Source organism: Lithobates pipiens, unplaced genomic scaffold, assembly GCF_037356315.1.
Source record: "Lithobates pipiens isolate NorthernLeopardFrog02 unplaced genomic scaffold, aLitPip1_a1.2 Scaffold_3, whole genome shotgun sequence".
Lineage (NCBI taxonomy): Eukaryota > Metazoa > Chordata > Amphibia > Anura > Ranidae > Lithobates > Lithobates pipiens.
In genome coordinates this window covers 123162358-123185002 of record NW_027507790.1, presented here as the reverse complement: position 1 = coordinate 123185002, position 22645 = coordinate 123162358, and the positions used below count along the sequence as shown (strand labels likewise).

The 22645-nt window shown below is 45.1% G+C and overlaps 1 protein-coding gene across 2 annotated transcripts in view; it reads left to right on the top strand.

Annotated features, from left to right (window-relative positions):
- LVRN (laeverin) overlaps positions 1 to 22645 on the top strand; it is a 231051-nt gene that overhangs the window by 192084 nt on the left and 16322 nt on the right. For both annotated transcript variants that reach the window (XM_077462242.1, XM_077462241.1), the window contains exons 16-18: positions 706 to 816; positions 6692 to 6865; positions 12792 to 12926. In XM_077462242.1, the coding sequence (XP_077318368.1) occupies positions 706 to 816; positions 6692 to 6865; positions 12792 to 12926 (420 nt within the window). The remainder of the gene's footprint in view (positions 1 to 705; positions 817 to 6691; positions 6866 to 12791; positions 12927 to 22645) is intronic.

Below are 22645 nucleotides of genomic sequence, written 5' to 3'. Positions count from 1 at the left end.
CTTTCCGCAAGTGCCCGCCCCTTCCCGCAAGTGCCCGCTGCCTGCTGGGAAACACACAGCTCCCAGAGGCAGCGGGGAGCGTCCTTATTGCGCAGCGCAATTCGCGCATGCGCAGTAGGGAACCGGGAAATGAAGCCGAAAGGCTCCATTTCCTGATTCCCATACCCAAGATGGCGGCGGCAGGACCCGACAGACGACCTAGCGATCGGCTTCGGGTGCCGACATCGCGGGCGCGCTGGACAGGTAAGTGTCACTATTTTAAAAGTCAGCAGCTGCAGTATTTGTAGCTGCTGGCTTTTAAAAAAAAAAAAAAACGCGGAGTCCCGGTGGACTCCCGCTTTAATGGCTGTAAAATCAGAGAGTACAGCTACCCTCCTCACAGATTACCAGAGTCCCCTTCCCAGAGGAAAAATAGGGAAGAAATTAAAACCTCAAGTTGGGTGATTCACCTTCATTTCCTGTCCCCATGACACGTTGGGGTTGATGGTAGCCAATCGGCTTCTAACTTCAGTTTGTTCAGTTTGACAAAAAAAAAATTGGAAGCTGATTGGTTTCTATGCAGAGCTACACCAGATTTCGGAAAATACCAATATAAACTTGCTTTGATATTTTAACCATTCACCACTCTATCCATAACTAAATCATTGCCCTAACAAAGGAACATTTTCCCATGTGTAAAATTTTTCTCTTTTTATTTCTTTAAAGTACAGGAATTGATCTTATATTCAAAACTGCTTGTTCCTTTGGGCTGCAAGACTGTCTGAGTTTGGCAAGTGACATCTTTACCAAATGGATGGCTAACACTTCCAATAATGAGTAAGTTACATACTTTATATGTGTAATACATACAATGTACGTATTCTAAGGCAAGATTCAGTGATTTCTTTTCTCAGTGAAAGACATTTTCTAAAATAACGTTTAATGCAAAAGAAAATGTTGCATACTATATTTCCTAACTCCACTAATAGCATCTCTAATGTGTATGTCAGGGACAGAGGAGATCCCAATTTTTTAAAAGACAAAACAAATTTGGTGTAGGGCGATATGTATTCTTCTATATATTTTTGGTAAAAAAAAAAAAAAATCACAATAAGCGTATATTGATTAGTTTGCGCTAAAGTTATAGCGTCTATAAAATAGGGGATAGATTTATGGCATTTTTTTATAATTTTTTTTTTTTTACTAGTAATGACGGCCATCTGCAATTTTTATCGTGACTGTGACATTGCGGTGGACATATCGGACACTTTTGACACTATTTTGGGACCATTCACATTTATACAGCGATCGGTGCTATAAAAATGCACTGATTACTGTATAAATGTCACTGGCAGGGAAGGGGTTAACACTAGGGGGGGTCAAGGGGTTAAATGTGCTACCTAGGGAGTCATTTTAACTGTAGGGGGAGGGGACTCACAAGGGGAGGAAACCAATCGGTGTTCCTCTGTACTGGGAGCACACGATCAGTATCCTCTCCCCTCACAGATCCATGTCCCTGCTCTGTTACCACCAATTGCGGGTGCCTGGTGGACATCCTGGCCGGGCGGGCACACGCATCGGCTCCCGAGTGACGCGGCAGGCACGCACGCGCCCCCTAGACGGCTGGGAAGCCAAATACATCATGTGACGCCTGCCCAGGATGATCATTTGACTATGGGCGGAAAAGAAAGTGGTTAAGGAGAAGTATTTCACCACAGCTTGGTGGGTACAGTGTGAATCTGTATACAGATTCTCAATAAAAAAATGCTTTTTGAAGCAATGACGCCTCTAAAACCAAGGCCCAATACAAACGTAACTTTTTTTGTCATTCAACCCAGATAGTTGAATGAAAAAAAAAAAAACTTGACAGATGCAACACGCATGATATGATGGTGCAGTGATCTCCGGTGTGACGATCTTCCCCACTGCCCCACTATGCCTTTGTGTTCTGACAGGGGGACTGCCAGAACTCACTGATCAGCGCCGGCAGCCATTGGCTGCGAGTGATGATTGAATGTTATTTTTCCAGCATGTCCCTTTGGAAAGACAGCTGTACACACTGACCGAATGTTGGACAGTTTCAATTGAACTAGCTGATACTGGCCGATATTTGGCCCATAGCAAGTGCTATCAGAAGGTAAGGAAATACCATAAAACATGCAAAGATTAAAGTGTTGATAATGGTAACTGTAATATATATATTCTGTATGTATAAGCCTGGGGGAGAGGGGGATTTGGGCTAACATACAGTATTCGTTTTTTTTTTCCTAAAGGATGGGCATCTGTGTAAGGTGCTAATTAAGTGTATGGTTATGGCATTTTTTTACTACAGTACATTACTGTGGTAAAGGTAAAGAAAAGCTATAGATAATACACAACTAAAAATAAAAAAATAAAATAAAAATAGCCTTTCTGCCAAGTAACAAAATGCAGAACATATAACCTAATACAGTCTTATCAAATAATAGGAATAATAGGTATTTTTATGATCCACAATTACAACAGATTGTACATTTCTCTACTAAGTGAGATATTATCTAACAGATCCAGGGACAGTTTTCTCACACAATAGCAATGCTTTGTTTTGCACTACAACACTGAAATAGATTGTCGAGTTTTTTTGCCAGGGAAGATAATGGTGCTAAAAGAGACTGAGTTTTCTATCAGGCAATAATGGTGTTTGGCTATCTGCTATAAAGTTGCAGTACATTGTCGGTTTTATGCAACACTTGTTCTTTTTGCTAACTGAGTTAGGAACAGTTTCCTCAAAGAGTTATCCTATTTCTGTGCTTACAGCCACCCATAGTACATAATGTACTGTATATGTCATGCTTGTATCAACAAGCAAATGTGTGTAAAGTCTTATGTGCATCCAAGGAGTTAAACCCCTGTACGACGGGGCTGTGTCTCCCAGGCATGGAAATAAGCCTCCAGTTTTAAGTTGTATGGCCCTATGCATCTGTATACACACATGATGCTTCACAACAGTGAAATCCCAACATCTTTCTGAGGAGAGGAGAATCTTGGCAACCTGTCAGTTCTCCAATGTAAATGTACAGCGGGCATCTCTGAACTGTTACAGCTGTCTGCAACATCACTTTACAATCTTTGTTGTGACCTTTAAAAACAAATTACTTCACAATACAATCAGCTAAAGGGGTTAGGTATAGCTTGTTTTAAGTCTCCTTTATGGCTTGATAAGAATATACAGTGGTGTGAAAAAGTGTTTGCCCCCTTCCTCATTTCCTGTTCCTTTGCATGTTTGTCACACTTAAGTGTTTCGGAACATCAAACCAATTTAAACAATAGTCAAGGACAACACAAGTAAACACAAAATGCAATTTGTAAATGAAGGTGTTTATTATTAAAGGTGAAAAAAAATCCAAACCATCATGGCCCTGTGTGAAAAAGTGATTGCCCCCTAAACCTAATAACTGGTTGGGCCACCCTTAGCAGCAACAACTGCAACCAAGCGTTTGCGATAACGTGCAATGAGGCTTTTACAGCGTCCTGGAGGAATTTTGGCCCACTCATCTTTGCAGAATTGTCCTAACTCAGTTACATTAGAGGGTTTTCGAGCATGAACGGCCTTTTTAAGGTCATACCACAACATCTCAATAGGATTCAGGTCAGGACTTTGGCTAGGCCACTCCAAAGTCTTCATTTTGTTTTTCTTCAGCCATTCGGTGGTGGACTTGCTGGTGTGTTTAGGATCATTGTCCTGCTGCAGAACCCAAGTTCGTTTCAGCTTGAGTACACGGACAGATGGTCGGACATTCTCCTTCAGGATCTCTTGGTAGACAGCAGAATTCATAGTTCCTTTTATCACGGCAAGTCTTCCAGGTCCTGAAGCAGCAAAACAGCCCCAGACCATCACACTACCACCACCATATTTTACTGTTGGTATAATGTTCTTTTTATGAAATGCAGTGTTCCTTCTACGCCAGATATACTTGGACACACACCTTCCAAAGAGTTCCACTTTTGTCTCATCGGTCCACAGAATGTTGTCCCAAAAGTCTTGGGGATCATCAAGATGTGTTGTGGAGAAATTGAGACGAGCTTTGATGTTCTTTTTGCTCAGCAGTGGTTTTCTCCTTGGAATTCTGCCATGCAGGCCATTTTTGCCCAGTCTTTTCCTGATGGTGGAGGCATGAACGCTGACCTTAACTGAGGCAAGTGAGGCCTGCAGTTCCTTGGACGTTGTTGTGGGGTCTTTTGTGACCTCTTGGATGAGTCGTCGCTGCGCTCTTGGGGTAATTTTGGGCGGCCGGCCACTCCTGGGAAGGTTCACCACTGTTCCATGTCTTCGCCATTTGTGGATAATGGCTCTCACTGTGGTTCGCTGGATTCCCAAAGCTTTGGAAATGGCTTTATAACCCTTTCCAGACTGATAGATCTCAATTACTTTCTTTCTCAATTGTTCCTGAATTTCTTTGGGTCTCGGCATGATGTGTAGCTTTTAAGGATCTTCTGGTGGACCTTACTGTGTCAAGCAGCTCCTATTTAAGTGATGCCTTAATTGTGAACAGGTGTGGCAATAATCAGGCCTGGGTGTGGCTAGAGAAATTGAACTCAGGTGTGGACAACCACAGTTATAGTATGTTTTAACAAGGGGGGCAATCACTTTTTCACACATGGCCATGATGGTTTGGATTTTTTTTCACCTTTAATAATAAACACCTTAATTTACAAATTGCATTTTGTGTTTACTTGTGTTGTCCTTGACTATTGTTTAAATTGGTTTGATGTTCCGAAACACTTAAGTGTGACAAACATGCAAAGGAACAGGAAATGAGGAAGGGGGCAAACACTTTTTCACACCACTGTATATATCAATTTGGCCTCATTTACACAGGTCTGTGGCCCATACAGCATGAAGTGGTCATTTGTTTATGTGGCTGGAGGTGTGTGTAGGCAGCCTATGTAACTCTGAGGGTGTAGCGGCTGTATGGACAAAGCTGATAATCTTAATTTGACAGGAGTGTGGAGACAGGTGAGAGATGTTGGTACAGGTTCTGTGTTCCCATAGATTTATATAGGCTATCTGCACACATTTCCAGCTGCATAAGCAAATGACGATGTCAGGTCACCTTGAGGCGAGGTGACAGATGCACACCGTAGGGATCAGGAGTGCACCGCAAGGTTGTGGACCCTAAGGCTGACTGCTGCGGACAGAGACAGATCCCATTCATTCATTGTCTATTACATGCTGACTTGTAATCTGGAAATTTGAATTAAATCGGAGTTCCACCCAAATATGGAACTTCCGCTTTTCGGAATCCTCCCCCCCTCCAGTGTCACATTTGGCACCTTTCAGGGAGGAGCAGATACCTGTCTAATCCAGGTATTTGCTCCCACTTCCAGGCATAGATAGCCGCAGTATCTGTGGATATCTACGCCATGACCGGTGCCTCCTCCATCCGCCTCCCCCCATCTTCTGGGAGACACACAGGTCCCGGAAGATAGCAGGGACCAGTGGGACACGCGCACACACAGTAGGGAACCAGGCTGTGAAGTCGCAAGGCTTCACCTCCTGATTCCCTTACTGAAGATGGCGGCACCTCCACCCAAGAGCCGAGGGACAGATCGGCTTCAAGTGCTGACATCACGGGCGCCCTGAACAGGTAAGTGTCCATATTTTAAAAGTCATCAGCTGCAGTATTTGTAGCTGCTAACTAGAGCTGCACAATTAATCGTTAAAAAATCATGATCTCGATTCAACCCCCCTGACAATCTTTATTGCAGAGTTTGCCAATTCTTTCATATAACAAGTGGAGAGATCTGCTCACTCAGCTGTCAAAAGAAAACATCTGGGCAGCAGAAATTTTTAACATGAAACATTGCAACTAACTCTTAGTTTAGTCTGCCAAGTTTTTAACAACATGTAAATCCAAGAAACTTAACCACCTAACGTCTAAGGCTCCTTTCACACATGCGGACAGTATGTCCGTATTTCATCCATCCGTTTGCGGATGAAATACGGGCATACATGCATCCCTATGGGATAGCGGGTGTCTGCGGATGAACATCCGCAGACACCCGCTATTGTCCGCCTCCGCTACTGTCCGATTCTGCAGACGGAGGAAAATCCTATTTTTCTATCCGTCTGCAGAGCGGATCGGATGAACATGGACAGACGGTCCGTGCTCATCCGATCCCCATAGAGGAGAGCGGAGAGAGCTGACGGGGCAGTCCCTGCACAGTGTGCGGAGACCGCCCTGTCCGCCGCCGGCTCAGCGGGGACAACGGAGCGATCCCCGCTGAGCGAGCGGATCATCACGGGGGGGATCATTACTGATCCGCCCCGTGTGAAAGGGGCCTAAATCTTTTTCTGACACTTGTTAAGTTAAAATCTTTAAGTTTGATTATAAAGGAAACATTTTTATCTCCACTTATACCTGAAGGTCAGAGATTTTGTGGTTATAGTGCTCAATAGTATGTCAATGTGCCAGACTCTGAAATTACAGTGATGTTGTCCATAGCAGCCAGCACTGGAAAACGATATTTGGAGAATGAAAGTATGACGGTGCTTAACTGCTATGGGGTGAAGTTTATTTTTTACTGATTTACTTAATTCATCGAAAATAATAGGCTCACATTGATTACTACCCTGTGTTTACCACTGTATCTTGTACTACCTTAGTAAAATAGTGTGATCGCTTCTGATAGTAACATGGTGACATTTTATCCATGGTATCTAATCCTGCAGGATACCACAGTCCATTAAAGGAACAGTTTACTGCTATGGTATCGCAGTGGGTGGAGAAAAGGAATGGGATCATGCCTGGAATGTATACAACAAATCAGACCTTTCAGATATCTGGGATTACAGTTACCTGAAACATAGCTTGAGTTGTACCAAGGAGCCATGGCTGCTGTATCGGTAAGCAGTACATCAACACTCAATACAACCTATATCTTATACCATAGGAATATCTATGTGCAGAGTGTTTTTTTTTTTATAACATAGAAGACCCAGCCTGGTAGCCAAGGTCTTCTGTATTTTTATCCAGGCATGGCTATGGTGTTTCAGTCTACACAATGCATAAATGTTTATTTTTTACTGATGTTTTGGGAATACAGATGGTTGAACGCCATAAATGTACAGTTTGGGTGTTCCTTGCATGCATCTATTGTGGCCTTGCTATTGTTTCTCAAACAGAGAGAAAATGCTTAGTACAGTTGTTTAACAATAACTCAAAGCTCCATCTACAATTATACTTGGGAAAATGTGCAGAGGGTTGCAATGAGTTAAAGCGACATTAAACCCCAAAATAAAAATCCATTATATTACAGATTACATATTCTTAGATGTGGTGGCTGCATTATTCGCTTGTTTCAGGCTTATTTCCATTATTTTCACTTGGTGATTCTGCCAGCAAGTCTGTTATTTTCAACTTCTAGTAACAGACCATGCTGTCCAGTAAAAGTGGAAGTTAGAGGGTTCTGATAAACTATTTAAAGTGTTACTAAACCCAGGACCCTGCATTCACTATATCTGGTCCGCCACAGTACACAGAACATGGAATTGCAATCATTTTAGTAAATATAAATGGCTAAATACCTTTTCCCAGTAGCAGTATATAGCGTTCTATCAATATAGGAGGAGTTTTCATTCTCCTCTGACTGTCTTTTGAGGCTGCATGACCCCTGACCTTCTGTCTGGACAGTGCCGATAGTTACATAGTCATGTTGAAAAAAGACACAAGTCCATCTAGTTCAGCGGTAGGCAACCCACGGCACTGGTGCTGCAAGCGGCACACAAAGCCTCTTTTGTCGGCACTCGACTTCCTGCACATCAGCAGAGCAGCGCGGGTAAGTGTCAGTGAGACACTAATGCATTCCAATTTCAGATTTCCCCACACCGCACCTGCACTGAGGGGGAGGCACTGTGCCCCCACATTGTAAAAGATTGAAAACATTGTTTGGTTCTCTAACTTTTGCTGTAGCTGCGATCGCCAGCTTTTGTGATGGGGAAGAGATTGGGTGCAGTTCTGCTAAGGGGCGGTCCCTGTTTCCAGGAGGAGGAGGACTATTATTGACCACTGCTAAAGCCAATCACAGTCCTGCTAGCCCCACCCACCATCTGGAGGAAGATGACTCATTTGGTTGCCACTACGAATCTCAGAAAGAAGGGATTTCACTATGATTGAGAAAACCACAATCAGACGACAGTTTGTGGAAATACTGTTGAGCTTCTGGAAACTTTGTTGAAATTATTTCTGAACCTTAATACTTACTACTGAACCCCTGCACTCTGTGTCCTTTTATGCCACAGACAGTATTCAGCGCAATGAAAATCTCACTCAAGTTTTGCTATCGTGCAAAGTGCCACACTTTTTGTCAGCTGCGGAGGCCCAACTTATGATTCTGCACACAGGCCCACTGCTTTCAGAAAATACCCCTGACCTGAGCTCATCATTGTGCATCCATTCCAGATGCTTGTATGTGACATCACATACATCACATACAAGCACGTGGGCTGGATACGAGAGGTGAATCAGCAGGATGAATGTGCCAGGACAGGTAGATGGGTCTCATCTCTGCTTTCTTTCACCACTCTGCATATCACACATATCAAAGATGAGAAGAGGGTGCAGTGGTGGGGGAAAGTGAGCGGAAGGGGTTCAGACGTGGGACGGAAGAGCAGGGGGAACAGATGTGCAGGAGGTACAGTGGTGGGGCAGATGAGCAGATAAGTTCAGTGTTAGGACAGATGAGAAGATGGTTCAGCGGTAAGACGAGCATGGGGGTACAGCTGTGAAGCAGATGTACAGGGAGGTACAGTGGTGGGCCAGATGAGAAAGGAGGAACATTAGTGGGGCAGATGAGCAGGGGGGTTACAGTGGTCGGATAGAAGAGCAGGGTGGTACAGTGGTGGGGCAGATGTACAAGAAGTTTCAGTGGTGGGGCAGATATGCAGGTTAGCACAGCGGTGGGGCAGATGTGCAGGCTAGCACAGTAGTGGGGCAGATGTGCAGGCTAGCACAGTAGTGGGGCAGATGTGCAGGGTAGCACAGTGGTGGAGCAGATGTGCAAGGTAGCACAATGGTGGGGCAGATGTGCAGGGGGAACAGTGATCTGAGGTGTGAAGATGTATAAATCTGGGCTGATCTGAGGTGTGAGAGAACTGGATTTGGGTCCCTTGTGTTCCTATTACAAGGAATGTAAACATCCCTTTGTAATAGAAAAAAAGCATGAGAGGACCTCTTAAATATGAGATCTGGGGTCAAAAAGACCTCAGATCTCATATTTACACTAAAATGCAATAAAAAAATAAAAATAAAATAATTTAAGGAAAAAAAAATTCTCCTTTAAGAGCTATGGGCGGAAGTGACATATGATGTCACTTCCGCCCTCCCATGTCATGGAGCCGAGCAGGGGCCATCCTCCCCTCGGTCGGCAGCCAGGCATCCACGGGAGAGGACGCGATCATCTCTTCCGCTACTGGCTGGTCCGGTAAGTGGTGGAGACAACCTGAGCACTGTGAGAGGGGGGTGGGCACCTCTCCTGCCGCTGATAAAAGTGATCTTGCGGTGAATCCGCCATGGAGACCACTTTTATCTTAAAGAGAAATGCATGGCGTTCCCAAAAATACCAGGGTTATGTACAGACGGATACGTCATTTTTCGTGAAGTGGTCGTTTACAGCATTTACGGCATGCTGAATTTCTTTGAAAACATTTTTCGGCACACTGTGCTCAAAAGGTTGCCTACCCCTAATCTAGTTCAACCAAAAAAAATAAAAATACAATTCCATACACACCACAGTTGATCCAGAGGAAGGCGAAAAACCCCAGCAAAGCATGCTCCAATTTGCTCCAGCAGGGGAAAAATTCCTTCCTGATCCCCCAAGAGCCAATCAGACTTTCCCCGGTTCAACTTTACCTATAAATGTTAGTACTCAGTTATATTATGTACATTTAGGAAAGAATGCAGGCAGTTTTTAAAGCAATCTACTGAGCTTACCGTAAACACCTCTGGAGGGAGTCTATTCCACATTTTCACAGCTCTTACTCTTACTGTAAAACCATTCCTTATTTGGAGATGAAATGTTTTTTCCTCTAGACGTAAAGAGTGCCCCCTTGTTCTCTGATAACCTTAAAGTAAATAACTCAACACCAAGTTCACTATATGGACACCTTATGTATTTATACATATTGATCATATCCCCCCCCCCCCCTTTATCTCCTATTCTCAAGAGAGAATACATTCAGTTCCTCTAATCTTCCCTCCATAGCTGAGCTCCTCCATGCCTCTTTTCAGTTTGGTTACCCTTCTCTTCACTTTCTCCAGTTCCCCGATATCCTTTTTGAGAACTGGTGCCAAAAACTGAACTGCATATTCCAGATGAGGTCTTACTAAGTCTTTGTACAGGGGCTAAAGGATATCTCTCTCTCTCTGTCCATACCTCTCTTATTACAAGAAAGGACTTTGCTCGCTTTGGAAACTGCAGCTTGGCATTGCATGCTATTATTGAGCTTATGATCTACCAAAACCCTCAGATCCTTCTCCAACATTGATTCCCCCAGTTGCACTCCCTCTAGTATGATGCATGCATATTCTTAGCCCCCAAGTGCATAACTTTACATTTATCAACATTAAACCTCAACTGCCACATAGTCGTCCAATTAGACAGTGCATTGAGGTCGGCTTGTAAATTGGAGACATCGTGTAAGGACATTATTCTACTACATAGCTTGGTGTCATCTGCGAAGACAGAAATGTTACTTTTAATCCCAGACCCAATATCATTTAAAAAGGTATTAAAAAATAAGGGTCCCAGCACTGAACCTAGTGATCCAAGTATACCATGTCCACTGCCACCCCTCTGTCCATGTTTTACTTACCTCCTCATAAAAAGAAATCAGATTTGTTTGACAACTTCTGTCTTTCATGAAGCCATGCTGTCTGTTTCTTAAAATATTGTTTTCCAGCAAGAACATGTCTATATGGTCTTTTATTAAACTCTCCAGTATCTTCCCGACTATAGAAGTTAAACTAACAGGTCTAAAGTTACTTGGTAAATACTGTGATCCCTTTTTAAATATGGGCATCACATTGGCCTTATGCCAATCTAGTGGTACTATTCCATTCATTAACGAGTCCCTAAAAATTTGAAACAATGGCTTTAAAATGATAGGCCCTGCGCTGATCATATGTACCCTCCAAAAAAAAATTCTCTAGCAATACACACCAAACTGAGCATATACAGAGTGCCCCTAAAGCTCTGTACTATCAGGAGATGGATTGGGGACAGTCAAAGAAGGGGAGGATCAGAGAAGACAGGATCAAACAGCCTTTTTACACAATGCAGAGGATTAACCCCTTAGTGAGTTCAACAAGCATGCTTTCCTGCATATACAACTTGATTTTACTGTGGGCTTAGTAACACTTTAATACTGACAGGGCTGCTTACAATGGTTAGCTTTAATGAATTCATGTAAAACTTTCACCCAAATGGGAAAAAAAACAGTTTTTGTAACAGCCTAAAAAGTATTGGCTGTAGATCAGCTTTAATTTGTTAGTAAAGTCCTGCTACTTTATCACTAACCTCCCCCGTCTGACAATGCTGCTGTCCAAAGGTGTTTCTGTTGCTCCTCCATCCATAGTGCTGCTATCCTAAAACAGGAAATGTTTTAAAGGTAAGATCCCCAGGTCAAAGTAAAGGATAAAAAGTCTACAAAAAAGAAAAACGAATGAAACCACCACATTTAAGGATAAGTAAGCTGGCAATATTACATTTTTGTTTTTGGGTTTAACACTTCTTTTAGTAGTGCCTGTGAGAGGCATTACAGGCTTCCCCAAATGACCTTTATCACCATTCTCCATCCAAGCTAAACCAGTAAAATACAGTACATTGCATGCAGCAAGGTGGTGAAAGGGAATTGAGAGAATAATGGGATTATCTGTCTTAAATCAGAGTTCCACCCAAAAATGGAATTTCTGCTTTAAGTGACAGCGACCCCCTGACATGCCACATTTGGCAAGTCATTATTTTGAGGGGAGCAGATACCCTATTTTTAGCGTCATCCAGCTCCCACTTCCACCTGGGGCTCCTCAGGGCCTGGGAGGGAGTTCAACTCTCCCCCCTCTCTCCCTGCAATCTTCTGGGAGACGTCAGAGGTCCCGGCCATTCACAGTGTGCAGCTTGGCTCGCGCATGTGCAGTGCATGTGAATCCACAACCGGGCACCCACAGTAAAAATTCCGGAACCATGAAGAGGAAGGGGAGATGATTGGGTCTTCATACGCCCGCATCGCTGGACCATGGGACAGGTGAGTATCTGATTCGCTTTAACAGGGAATGCATCTTGCAGTTTGCTATTTTTCTGTATGGCAATTCATCATCATTTTTACTCCATTGCATTCATAGGACTATAGTTCACAGGTTGGATGAATTTTGGAGACCAGGTTGCCCACTGTTTGTGTTCTTGAGAGGAGCAGCAGGGTGCTGAGGTGTTTTTGGGAAGCTATATACAGCACCCCTCTGGACCCTCCTACCAGCCATGATCTGCCTGTATTCCATAGAGAAGAGCAGAGACCTAACGATGACACCACTGGGTCTAAAATGAGAAGTAATGAAAATGCAGAAGTTTATGTAAAATATGATTAGCATGTTGATGGTGGCGGGAAAGAGGGGTAGGGGGAGAGAGGGAAAAACATGTTCCAAGAATGTGGTGTAACTTTATTACATACAAATTACAGAAAATTAGATGGATAAATAAAAATTAAATAGAAAATAACTTAATAGTTCCCAGTAACTAGAAAATTATTTTGAAAATTAACCAGTTTGAATGTGTTGTTGCAGTTATTTGGATATTGTCATTCTTGATGGCGCTCATAGTTTAATGGACACATTCATGGATATGTTTAAGAATGATATAGGAAGGCACATAGCCTGGGAGTTCCTTAAAGAGAACTGGCATCGGTTAAAGAATGAAATGTAAGTACTGCATTTATTGGACATCATACATTCTCTATGTTGCTGCTGATTATTTGCTTTCTGATCTGAAAAACTGCTAATTCTTACAGTTCATTGCACCTAAAAATCTATATTGGCCATCTGCACAGTTCAGCCCAGGAATGAAATGCAAGGAAACTGCAGCAAGGATGGACTGCACACAAAAAAATGATATACAAGGCCTCAACTGATTTGTAAACCCTTTAGGACCTTATATATTATATATAAATGTCCTGTGCATGCTCCTGCATACATCCCTGACAAAATCTGCTGTTAATTTGAAGTCCTTGTTAGTGAACCAGAGCAGCCCCTGCAATAATAATAACTGCAGTAGTCAGTTGCTGGGATTGATCAGTGCGTCTTTGTAAAAGTTACATTACAGCCGCTATGTTAGTTCATATCATCTGCGTTCTGTGATATGATCCTAGCTAACCTGTAATATGAGAATAAAAAAAAAATGTATTAAAGATTTTCTCCTAAACCCCCTAATTAGTGATTAGGGATGGGCTCAGTGTTCGAGTCGAACGCACATTCGACTCGAACACTGGCTGTTTGCCCGTTCGGCGAAGCCAGAACTCTGTGGGCCGTTCGCGCCATATTCATGTGGCGCTCACGGCCCACAATGCTCTGCGCCATCGCAGTGCATTGCTGGCTCATGATTAGCCAAGCATGCACTGTGACCCTGCATGCTTGGCCAATCACAGCGCCGGCAGTGAGGAGAGCCATAATTGGCCACAGGCAGGATACCTGTGGCCAATTATAGCTCAGGGGGGTTAAGTACATGCCCCACACTATATAAGGCCGCCAGCGCGGCAGCCTTGTGTAGTGTGTTGCTGCGGTCAGGGAAAGAGAAGGATATGCAGGGACAGTGTCTTTGTGGCTTGAAAACCTAGCGCTGTTAAAGTGGGTGTTGTGTGCCTCCAGCACAGTATACACCTGAAGCTACCCTTTATTGCTGGTGTTCTGTTTCTGTAATCCAGGCATCTGCAGCAGGTAAAGTGGGTGTTGTGTGTCTCCAGAACAGTATATACCTGAAGATACCCCCTTATTGCTGGTGTTCTGTTTCTGTAATACAGGCATCTGCAGCAGTTAAAGTGGGTGTTGTGTGCCTCCAGCACAGTATACACCTGAAGATACCCTTTATTGTTGGTGTTCTGTTTCTGTAATCCAGGCATCTGCAGCAGATAAAGTGGGTGTTGTGTGCCTCCAGCACAGTTTACACCTGAAGATACCCCTTATTGCTGGTGTTCTGTAATACAGGCATCTGCAGCAGTTAAAGTGGGTGTTGTGTGCCTCCAGCACAGTATACACCTGAAGCTACCCTTTATTACTGGTGTTCTGTAATACAGGCATCTGCAGCAGTTAAAGTTGGTGTTGTGTGCCTCCAGCACAGTATGCACCTGAAGATACCCCTTATTGTTGGTGTTCTGTTTCTGTAATACAGGCATCTGCAGCAGTTAAAGTGGGTGTTGTTTGCCTCCAGTACAGTGTACACCTGAAGATATCCCTTATTGCTGGTGTTCTGTTTCTGTAATCCAGGCATCTGCAGCAGATAAAGTGGGTGTTGTGTGCCTCCAGTACAGTATATACCTGAAGATACCCCTTATTGCTGGTGTTCTGTAATTCAGGCATCTGCAGCAGTTAAAGTGGGTATTGTGTGCCTCCAGCACAGTATACACCTGAAGATACCCCTTATTACTGGTGTTCTGTAATACAGGCATCTGCAGCAGTTAAAGTGGGTGTTGTGTGCCTCCAGCACAGTATACACCTGAATATACCCCTTATTACTGGTGTTCTGTAATACAGGCATCTGCAGCAGTTAAAGTTGGTATTGTGTGCCTCCAGCACAGTATGCACCTGAAGATACCCCTTATTGCTGGTGTTCTGTTTCCGTAATACAGGCATCTGCAGCAGTTACAGTGGGTGTTGTGTACCTCCAGCACAGTATAAACCTGAAGCTACCCTTTATTACTGGTGTTCTGTAATACAGGCATCAACAGCAGTAAAAGTGGGTGTTATTTGCCTCCAGCACAGTATACACCTGAAGATACCCTTTATTACTGGTGTTCTGTTTCTGTAATACAGGCATCTGCAGCAGTTAAAGTGGGTGTTGTGTGCTTCCAGCACAGTATACACCTGAAGATACCCTTTATTGTTGGTGTTCTGTTTCTGTAATACAGGCATCTGCAGCAGTTAAAGTGGGTGTTGTGTGCCTCCAGCACAGTATACACCTGAAGATACCCTTTATTACTGGTGTTCTGTAATACAGGCATCTGCAGCAATTAAAATGGGTGCTGTGTGCCTCCAGCACAATATACACCTGAAGCTACCCTTTATTGCTGGTGTTCTGTTTCTGTAATACAGGCATTTGCAGCAGTTAAAGTGGGTGTTGTGTGCCTCCAGCACAGTATACACCTGAAGATACCCTTTATTACTGGTGTTCTGTAATACAGGCATCTGCAGCAATTAAAATGGGTGCTGTGTGCCTCCAGCACAGTATGCACCTGAAGATACCCCTTATTGCTGGTGTTCTGTTTCTGTAATACAGGCATCTTCAGCAGTTAAAGTGGGTGTTGTGTGCCTCCAGCACAGTATACACCTGAAGGTACCCTTTATTGTTGGACAACAGTGCTGGTCGTGGATGCTGTGCATCGTCATCAGCATGTGGCCATGGGACACGCTTGTCCTTATTTTCGGCAGCTGGACTTGTTGAGCCACATCATGCCGAAGACTTGGTAGAGTGGATGACCAGCCCTCCTCATCCTCTCTCACCCAGGCTCAGGATACTAGCAAAGCAGCTGCCAACATGTCTTCTTCCCTCGTCTCAATGTCATCAGTCACTTCTTTCCTAGACCCACCATGTCCTCCTGAGGAGTCCCCTAAACTGTTTGATCACAGTGTTTGGTATATGCTCCAGGAGGATGCCCAGCGTTTTGAAGGCTCTGATGATGATACCCAGCTAGAGGAAGGCAGTAGTGTGAGCGTAGAGAGAGGGGATGCTCAAGAAGGACGGCAATCTGGCAGTCATGTTCTATCAGCTGCAGCATACTGCCAGGTTTGCTCCAGTGATGAAGAGGGAGGGGATGATGAGGTTACTGACTCCACGTGGGTGCCTGATAGGAGAGAGGAGGAGGAGGATGCCCATCTCCAATGAGGCAGGATGCCCTCCGGGGGCCAGCTTAAGGTCGGCACACCAACTGAATCACACTGTAGAGCTCTGCCTGTACAGGGTGCTGCCTCTGCACGTTATTCCAAAAGTTCTTTGGTGTGGGCCGTTTTTGAGACGAGTGCATCAGATCGCACCGCTCCAACATATGTCTCAAGCGTATCTCGTGTGGCCAAAACATCAGCCGCTTGGGAACCACATGCTTGACCAGACATATGTTGACCTGCCATGCAGCTCGTTGGCAAGCGTACCTTAAAGACCCACACCAAAGAACAAAGCAGACCTCTCTTTGCTCCTTATCAGCTGGGATCTCCAACCCCACTAGACCTTCAGTCCTCTCTGAAACCTGCACTGAGAGGAATAAAGGTGTAGAATTAGGTGTGTCACAGCCAAGTACTTGCGGGCACTCTGCTAGCAGTACACCCACGCCCGATTGTACCAGGCAAATTTCCTTGCCCCAGCTGCTGGACCGTCGAAAGAAGTTCACTCCCAGCCATCCACATGCCCAGTGGTTGAATGCTAGCTTGGCTAAATTGCGGCCTTTTAGTGGCAGGTCCCCAAACGCCACTCTTTCTCACGGAAGGCGATTCTGGCTCTCTACCGGCATGTGGAAGGCAATGTCCATGCCTCGCTGGACAGGGCGGTCAGTGGTAAGGTGCATATTACTGCTGACTCATGGTCCAGCAGGCATGGACAGGGAAGTTACCTATCTTTCACGGCCCATTGGGTCACTCTTCTGGCAGCTGGGAAGGATGCAGGACAAGGTGCAGTAGTGTTGGAGGTTGTTCCGCCACCACGCCTCCAAAATGCTACTACTGGTTGTGACACACCTCTCTCCTCCACCCCCTCCTCTTCTTCTTCCTCCATGGCCTCTTCCAGTGCTTTGTCCTCGGAACCAGCGGTGCTCCGTAGGCGTTCAACGGGCTACGCAAGTAAGTAAGTACACAGGCAAAAAGATGCCATGCCGTGCTTGCGCTGGTTTGTTTGGGGGACAGGAGACAAACTGGGCAGATATTTTGTCATCTCTGCAGGGGCAGGCCGAGGGGTGGTTGACGCCATGCCAGCTTAAGCCAGCAATGGTGGTTTGCGACAATGGCACCAACCTCCTCTCCGCCCTCTGACAGGGACAACTGACCCATGTGCCCTATGTGGCTCACGTCCTTAACCTGGTGGTGCAGCAGTTCTTGGGCAGGTACTCGGGCTTACAGGATATCCTGAGGCAGGCCAGGAAAGTCTCTATGCATTTCCGCCAATCATTTAATGTCAGTGCTCGGCTGGCTAAGCTCCAAAAGGAGTTGAACCTGTCCAAGAACCGCCTTATATGTGACATGCCCACCAGGTAGAACTCAACGTTGGCCATACTGCAGCGGCTGCACACGCAGCAGAGGACCATCAATGTGACTACGGCACCAGGACAGGGTCAGGGGAGCTCGTCCTTGCCTCTCAAGGCCCCCTTTATCAAGACAGTGTTCCTGCTCTCCCACCCATCACACAGGAAGAGGACGAGGAGGAGGAGGAGGATTGTGTCCGCATGGCACTAAGCATCAGCAGCAGCAGTCTTTTAGGGATGATTTACAGTGCCAAGAAACCCGTGGACTTGTACGTGGCTGGGAGGAGGTGGCTGTGGATCATGTTGTCCTTAGTGACCCAGAGGACTCCGGACCGAATGCCTCAGCTAACCTACGCTGCATGGCCTCCCTGATCCTGAAAAGCCTGCGGAAGGATCCTCATATTCTTTGGATCAAGGAGAGGGACCATTACTGGCTGGCCACTCTCCTTGATCCACGGTACAAGGGTAAGGTTGCGGACCTTATCTTGCCATTGCAAAGGAAGAAGAGGATGAGACATCTCCGGGAGGCCTTGCAGAAAGGTCTGTGCAATGCGTTCCCAGAGACTGGGAGGTTACAAACTCCTGGTCCTGGACAACGTGTTGATGAGGTTTCGGTCAGTCACAGAAGGAGCGGTGGAGAAGGTGGCCTTCTGACCGATGCGTTCAGACAATTTTTTAGTCCGCAGCCCCAAGGTATGATCACTTCTAGCAACCATCGCCAGCGTCTAATTTATATGGTGCAGGAATACCTAGGAGCAAGTTCAGACTTGGACATCTTTCCCACCGAAAATCCTCTGGCTTACTGGGTCTCACTGGCCAGATCTTGCACAGTTTGCAATTGAGCTACTGGCCTATCCTGCATCCAGCGTTCTTTCGGAACGCACCTTCAGTGCTGCTGGAGGCTTTGTAACCGATCACAGGGTGCTCTTGTCCACCGACTCGGTTGATCAACTGACCTTCATAAAGATGAATCAGTCTTGGATCATCACCAGCTACCAAGCACTTGAAGCTGATGCAACCGAATAATGTTTTTTGAAATGTCACATCTCTTCAAGACTGCCTATGCTGATGCTGAGTGACTGTTCTGTTATGCTGACTGGCTATCCTCTTGCTCCTCAATGATCCTGCTGATAGCTTAGAAGAACATTTTTGGTTCTGGGTGACGCCACCAGTGGCTAAGGCCCAATTTTTCAGCCCCTGGTTAACAGGGGCATGTAATTACAATTGTTGATATAATATTTCACAGCAGGGCCCGTTCCTGTGCCCACCGAGAGAAACTGTGAGGTCTTATAGTGTTGTGGCACCAGCACCACTACCACAACCACCAAAGGCCACATTTTTCTACCACTGTTCAACAATGGCATGTAATTACAATTCTTGATATAATTGTTCACAGCAGGGCGCCCTAGCGCCCACCAAGAGTCACTTTGAGGGCTTACAGTGTTGTGGCAACACAAACACCTTAGGCCCACATTTCTGCAGAGCATATAGGGCAGGCCTTTACTTTCAAACATCCAACTTACAAACGTCTCTTACTTGCAAACGGAAGGAGACAACAGGAAGTGAGATGAAAAAAACGGACGGACAAAAAAATTATACAGGGGTGATAACCCTTCCCTATGTCTTCCAAAAAGCTGAAAAATAGATTTTTGGACTGGAGCTACACTTTAAAAATGTACCAGTTCAAAATTACAAACAGATTCTACTTAACACAACAACCTACACAGTCCCTATCTTGTTTGCACCGCCTGTATACTCCTGATCTGAGTATATAGGGCCTGGGGGCCCCACGCCTTTCCTTTTTTTAATTTGGGTACGGCGTTCCCCTTAATATCTGTACAAGACCCAAAGGGGCTGGTAATGGGCAGGGGGGCTACCCATGCCATTTTTCTCTCAATGATTTTCATCTGTATTGCCGGAACCAGATATTACATTAAAACCGCAAGCAGTTTTAAATGACTTTTTTTCCATTAAATTTCATTTTATGCAGGGACTGTTCAAAACATGGGAAACACGTGCCACTTCACAGGCATACTATAGACACCCCCCAGGCACGATATTTAAAGGAATATTTCACTTGTTTTTCACTTTAATCGTCATTAATTCACAGCCGTTTTTAAAAAAACAATTGGCATCAATCCATGTCCCCTGGGGCAGGAGCCGGGTCCCCAAACCCTTTTTAGGACAATATCTTGCACATTAGCCATTAAAATTAGCACTTTTTATTTTGAACGTTCGACTCCTATAGACTTCAATGGGGTTCTAAAGTTTGTACGAATTTTCGGTCCGTTCGAAAGCTCTGGTGTGAATCGAACTGGGGGGATGTTCGGCTCATCCCTTTTAGTGATAATTAGCCCCCAGTTGATTTCTTTATCATCTTTTAAGCAGATCTTCACCCTTTAAATTGATTTGGCTTTATTTTTTGCCCACCCCCCAGCCACCCTCTGTCATTTGCCTAGGCAAAATGACGCCAGTGCTTCCTGGGATATGTGATGTTTATATCCCAGCAGGTCCCAGGAGCCCTGCACTTACCCCATTCATTAAAAGTGGAGGCGGACAGGCCAGCGGCGCATAATCGAGAGGCTGCACCAGAACACGGGAGAGCCAATTTAGCCTTCCAATGACATCACAGAGAAACATGGCGCTGTGGGACCCAGCTGTGCCTGCTGAGAAGAGGATCTCAGCAGGACTACCTTGGACCCGCTGTGTTGGTGAATTTCTGAAATGTGAACAGCTCAGAATCAGGTAATGGGGGGGGGGGGGAGATTAGGGGGAGGATGAAATTCCTCTTTAATTTGCCTTTTTTTTTTCGAGTGGTTTCATTTTGACCAATATTTACGGTTTTATATTACTGTTAATACTGTTAATTCTTGCTACTTCCAAACTTCTCAGTCTAACCTACTTCTTTGACCTGAAGCAATGGATACACGCTTCTACTCACTTTGCCCTCCCTCCAACCAACAGTTACCCGTAGAAACGCTCACTACCTCAACCCTTCTCTTCTCTACTCTGCTACTGGCCACCTCTATGACAAAATGTCATCCCTGTCCTGCCCCAACCTAGCCACTTCTGTCTACAACACTTCACTGTCATCCTCCCTAGACAAGCTTGCCCCCTTCACTATACACAGAATCAGGCCACGACCCCTACAACCTTGGCAAACAGCTGTCACTAGATGTCTGAAAAAACATAGCTGTGCTCTTGAGTGCCTGTGGCATAAGACTTTGGGGTTGATTTACTACAGCATATAGACTGTGCACTTTGCAAAGATCTGTTGACTTCCATTATCCAATCATGTGCAAGCAAAAATGCTGTTGTGTTTTTTTTTCCAGGCACGTGATTGAGTATTCTTTGCAAAGTGAATATTTACCTCATTTACTAAGTACTGGAGCAACTGCACTTGCAGGGTGCAATTGTACTTTGCAGAGTGCACAGTGTATTTGCCTTTAGTAAATCAACCCCTAAGTCCCCAATAAATCTACCCTCCAAAAGTACAATTCCTCCCTCCTCACTGCCAAGCAAGGTCTGGTTTTATCACTCTTGTTAACAACTTATCCTGTCCCTGTCAATCTTCTCTACTTTCAGCTCTCTACTTCATTCCCCACTGCCTCAACCCACTAACTCACTCACTGCCCAGGAGATCGCCAATCACTTCAAACATAAGATTCATACAATTTATGAGGAGATCTCCACTGTAAAGATGCCGTCTCCACCTAACACTCCATGTCCACAGGTACAATCAATACTTCCTTCATTCAACCCCACCACTATAGACGAGGTTGCTAAACTTTTCTCTAACGTCCACCTTACCACCTGCCCCCTGGACCCTGTTCCCTCGCAAATGCTACGTTCACCCTCTGGCTCTATTCTACACTCCCTAACTCACACCTTTATTCTCTCCCTCTCTTCTGGCATCTTCTCAAATGCTCTAAAACATGCATTAGTCACCCCGATTCTTAAAAAGCCCTCATTAGACCCCACCAATTTGAACAACCTGTGCCCCATATCTTTGTTCCCCCTTTTATCCAAACTCCTTGAATGTCTGGTCTACAACCGACTGAGCGACCACCTCACCAAGAATAATCTTCTTGATCCCCCTTCCGTCTGGATTCTGCCCAAAAACGATCTGCTAACAGCTAAATCCAAAGGACACTATTCTGTACTCCTACTCCTAGACCTCTCTGCTGCCTTTGACACAATGGACCACCTCCTTCTCCTCAAAAAAACTCCACACCTTTGTTCTCTGTGACTGTACTCTTTCCTTGTTCTCATCCTTTTTATCCATCCACACCTTCGGTGTCACTTATAACTCTACTTCCTCCTCTCATCTCCCTTTCTCTGTCGGGGTCCCACAAGGTTCCGTTCTTGGACCTTTCTTATTCTTCATCTACACCTCCTCCCTGGGTCAGGTAATATCCTAGCTTCCAATACTATCTCTATGCTGATGACACCCAAATCTATCTCTCTACCCCTCAGCTCACTCCTTCAGTCTCCTCACATATCATTAATTTACTAACAGATATAGCCTGAATGTCACACCACTTCCTCAAACTCAATCTATCCAAAACTGAGCTCAAGATCTTTCCTTCTCCACGTGCCTCTTCCCCTGATTTCTTTGTCAAGATTAATAGCATTACTGTCAGCCTGTCCCCGCATGCCAAGGTTCTAGGTGTAACCCTGGACTCTGAACTATCCTTTTGGCCCCACCTCCAAACACATTCCAATTCTCTGAAACACCCCCAAAATATGCCCCTTCCTAACCAATGACACCACTAAGCTCCTAGTTAACTCCCTGGTCACCCCCCACCTCGACTACTGCAATTCCCTCTTCACTGGATTACCTTTACATAGACTGTCCCCCCTTCAGTCCATCAGGCTCATCCACCCGACCAACCGCTCAGCGTCTGCTACACCTCTTTGTCAATCCCTACACTGGTTTCCACTCACCCAACTAATTCAATTCAAAATTGGCTTACAAAGCCATCCACAACTTGGCCCACAGCTACATCACTCACCTAGTCTTAAAATATCAACCTACTCGTTCCCTCCGTTCCTCCCAAGACCTCCTGCTCTCTAGTTCCCTCATCACCTCCTCCCATGCTCACCTCCAGGACTTTTCTTGAGCCTCACCTATCCTATGGAACTCATTACCCCAATCTGACTATCTCCTACTCTGCTTGCTTTTAGCCGATCCATGAAAACCCT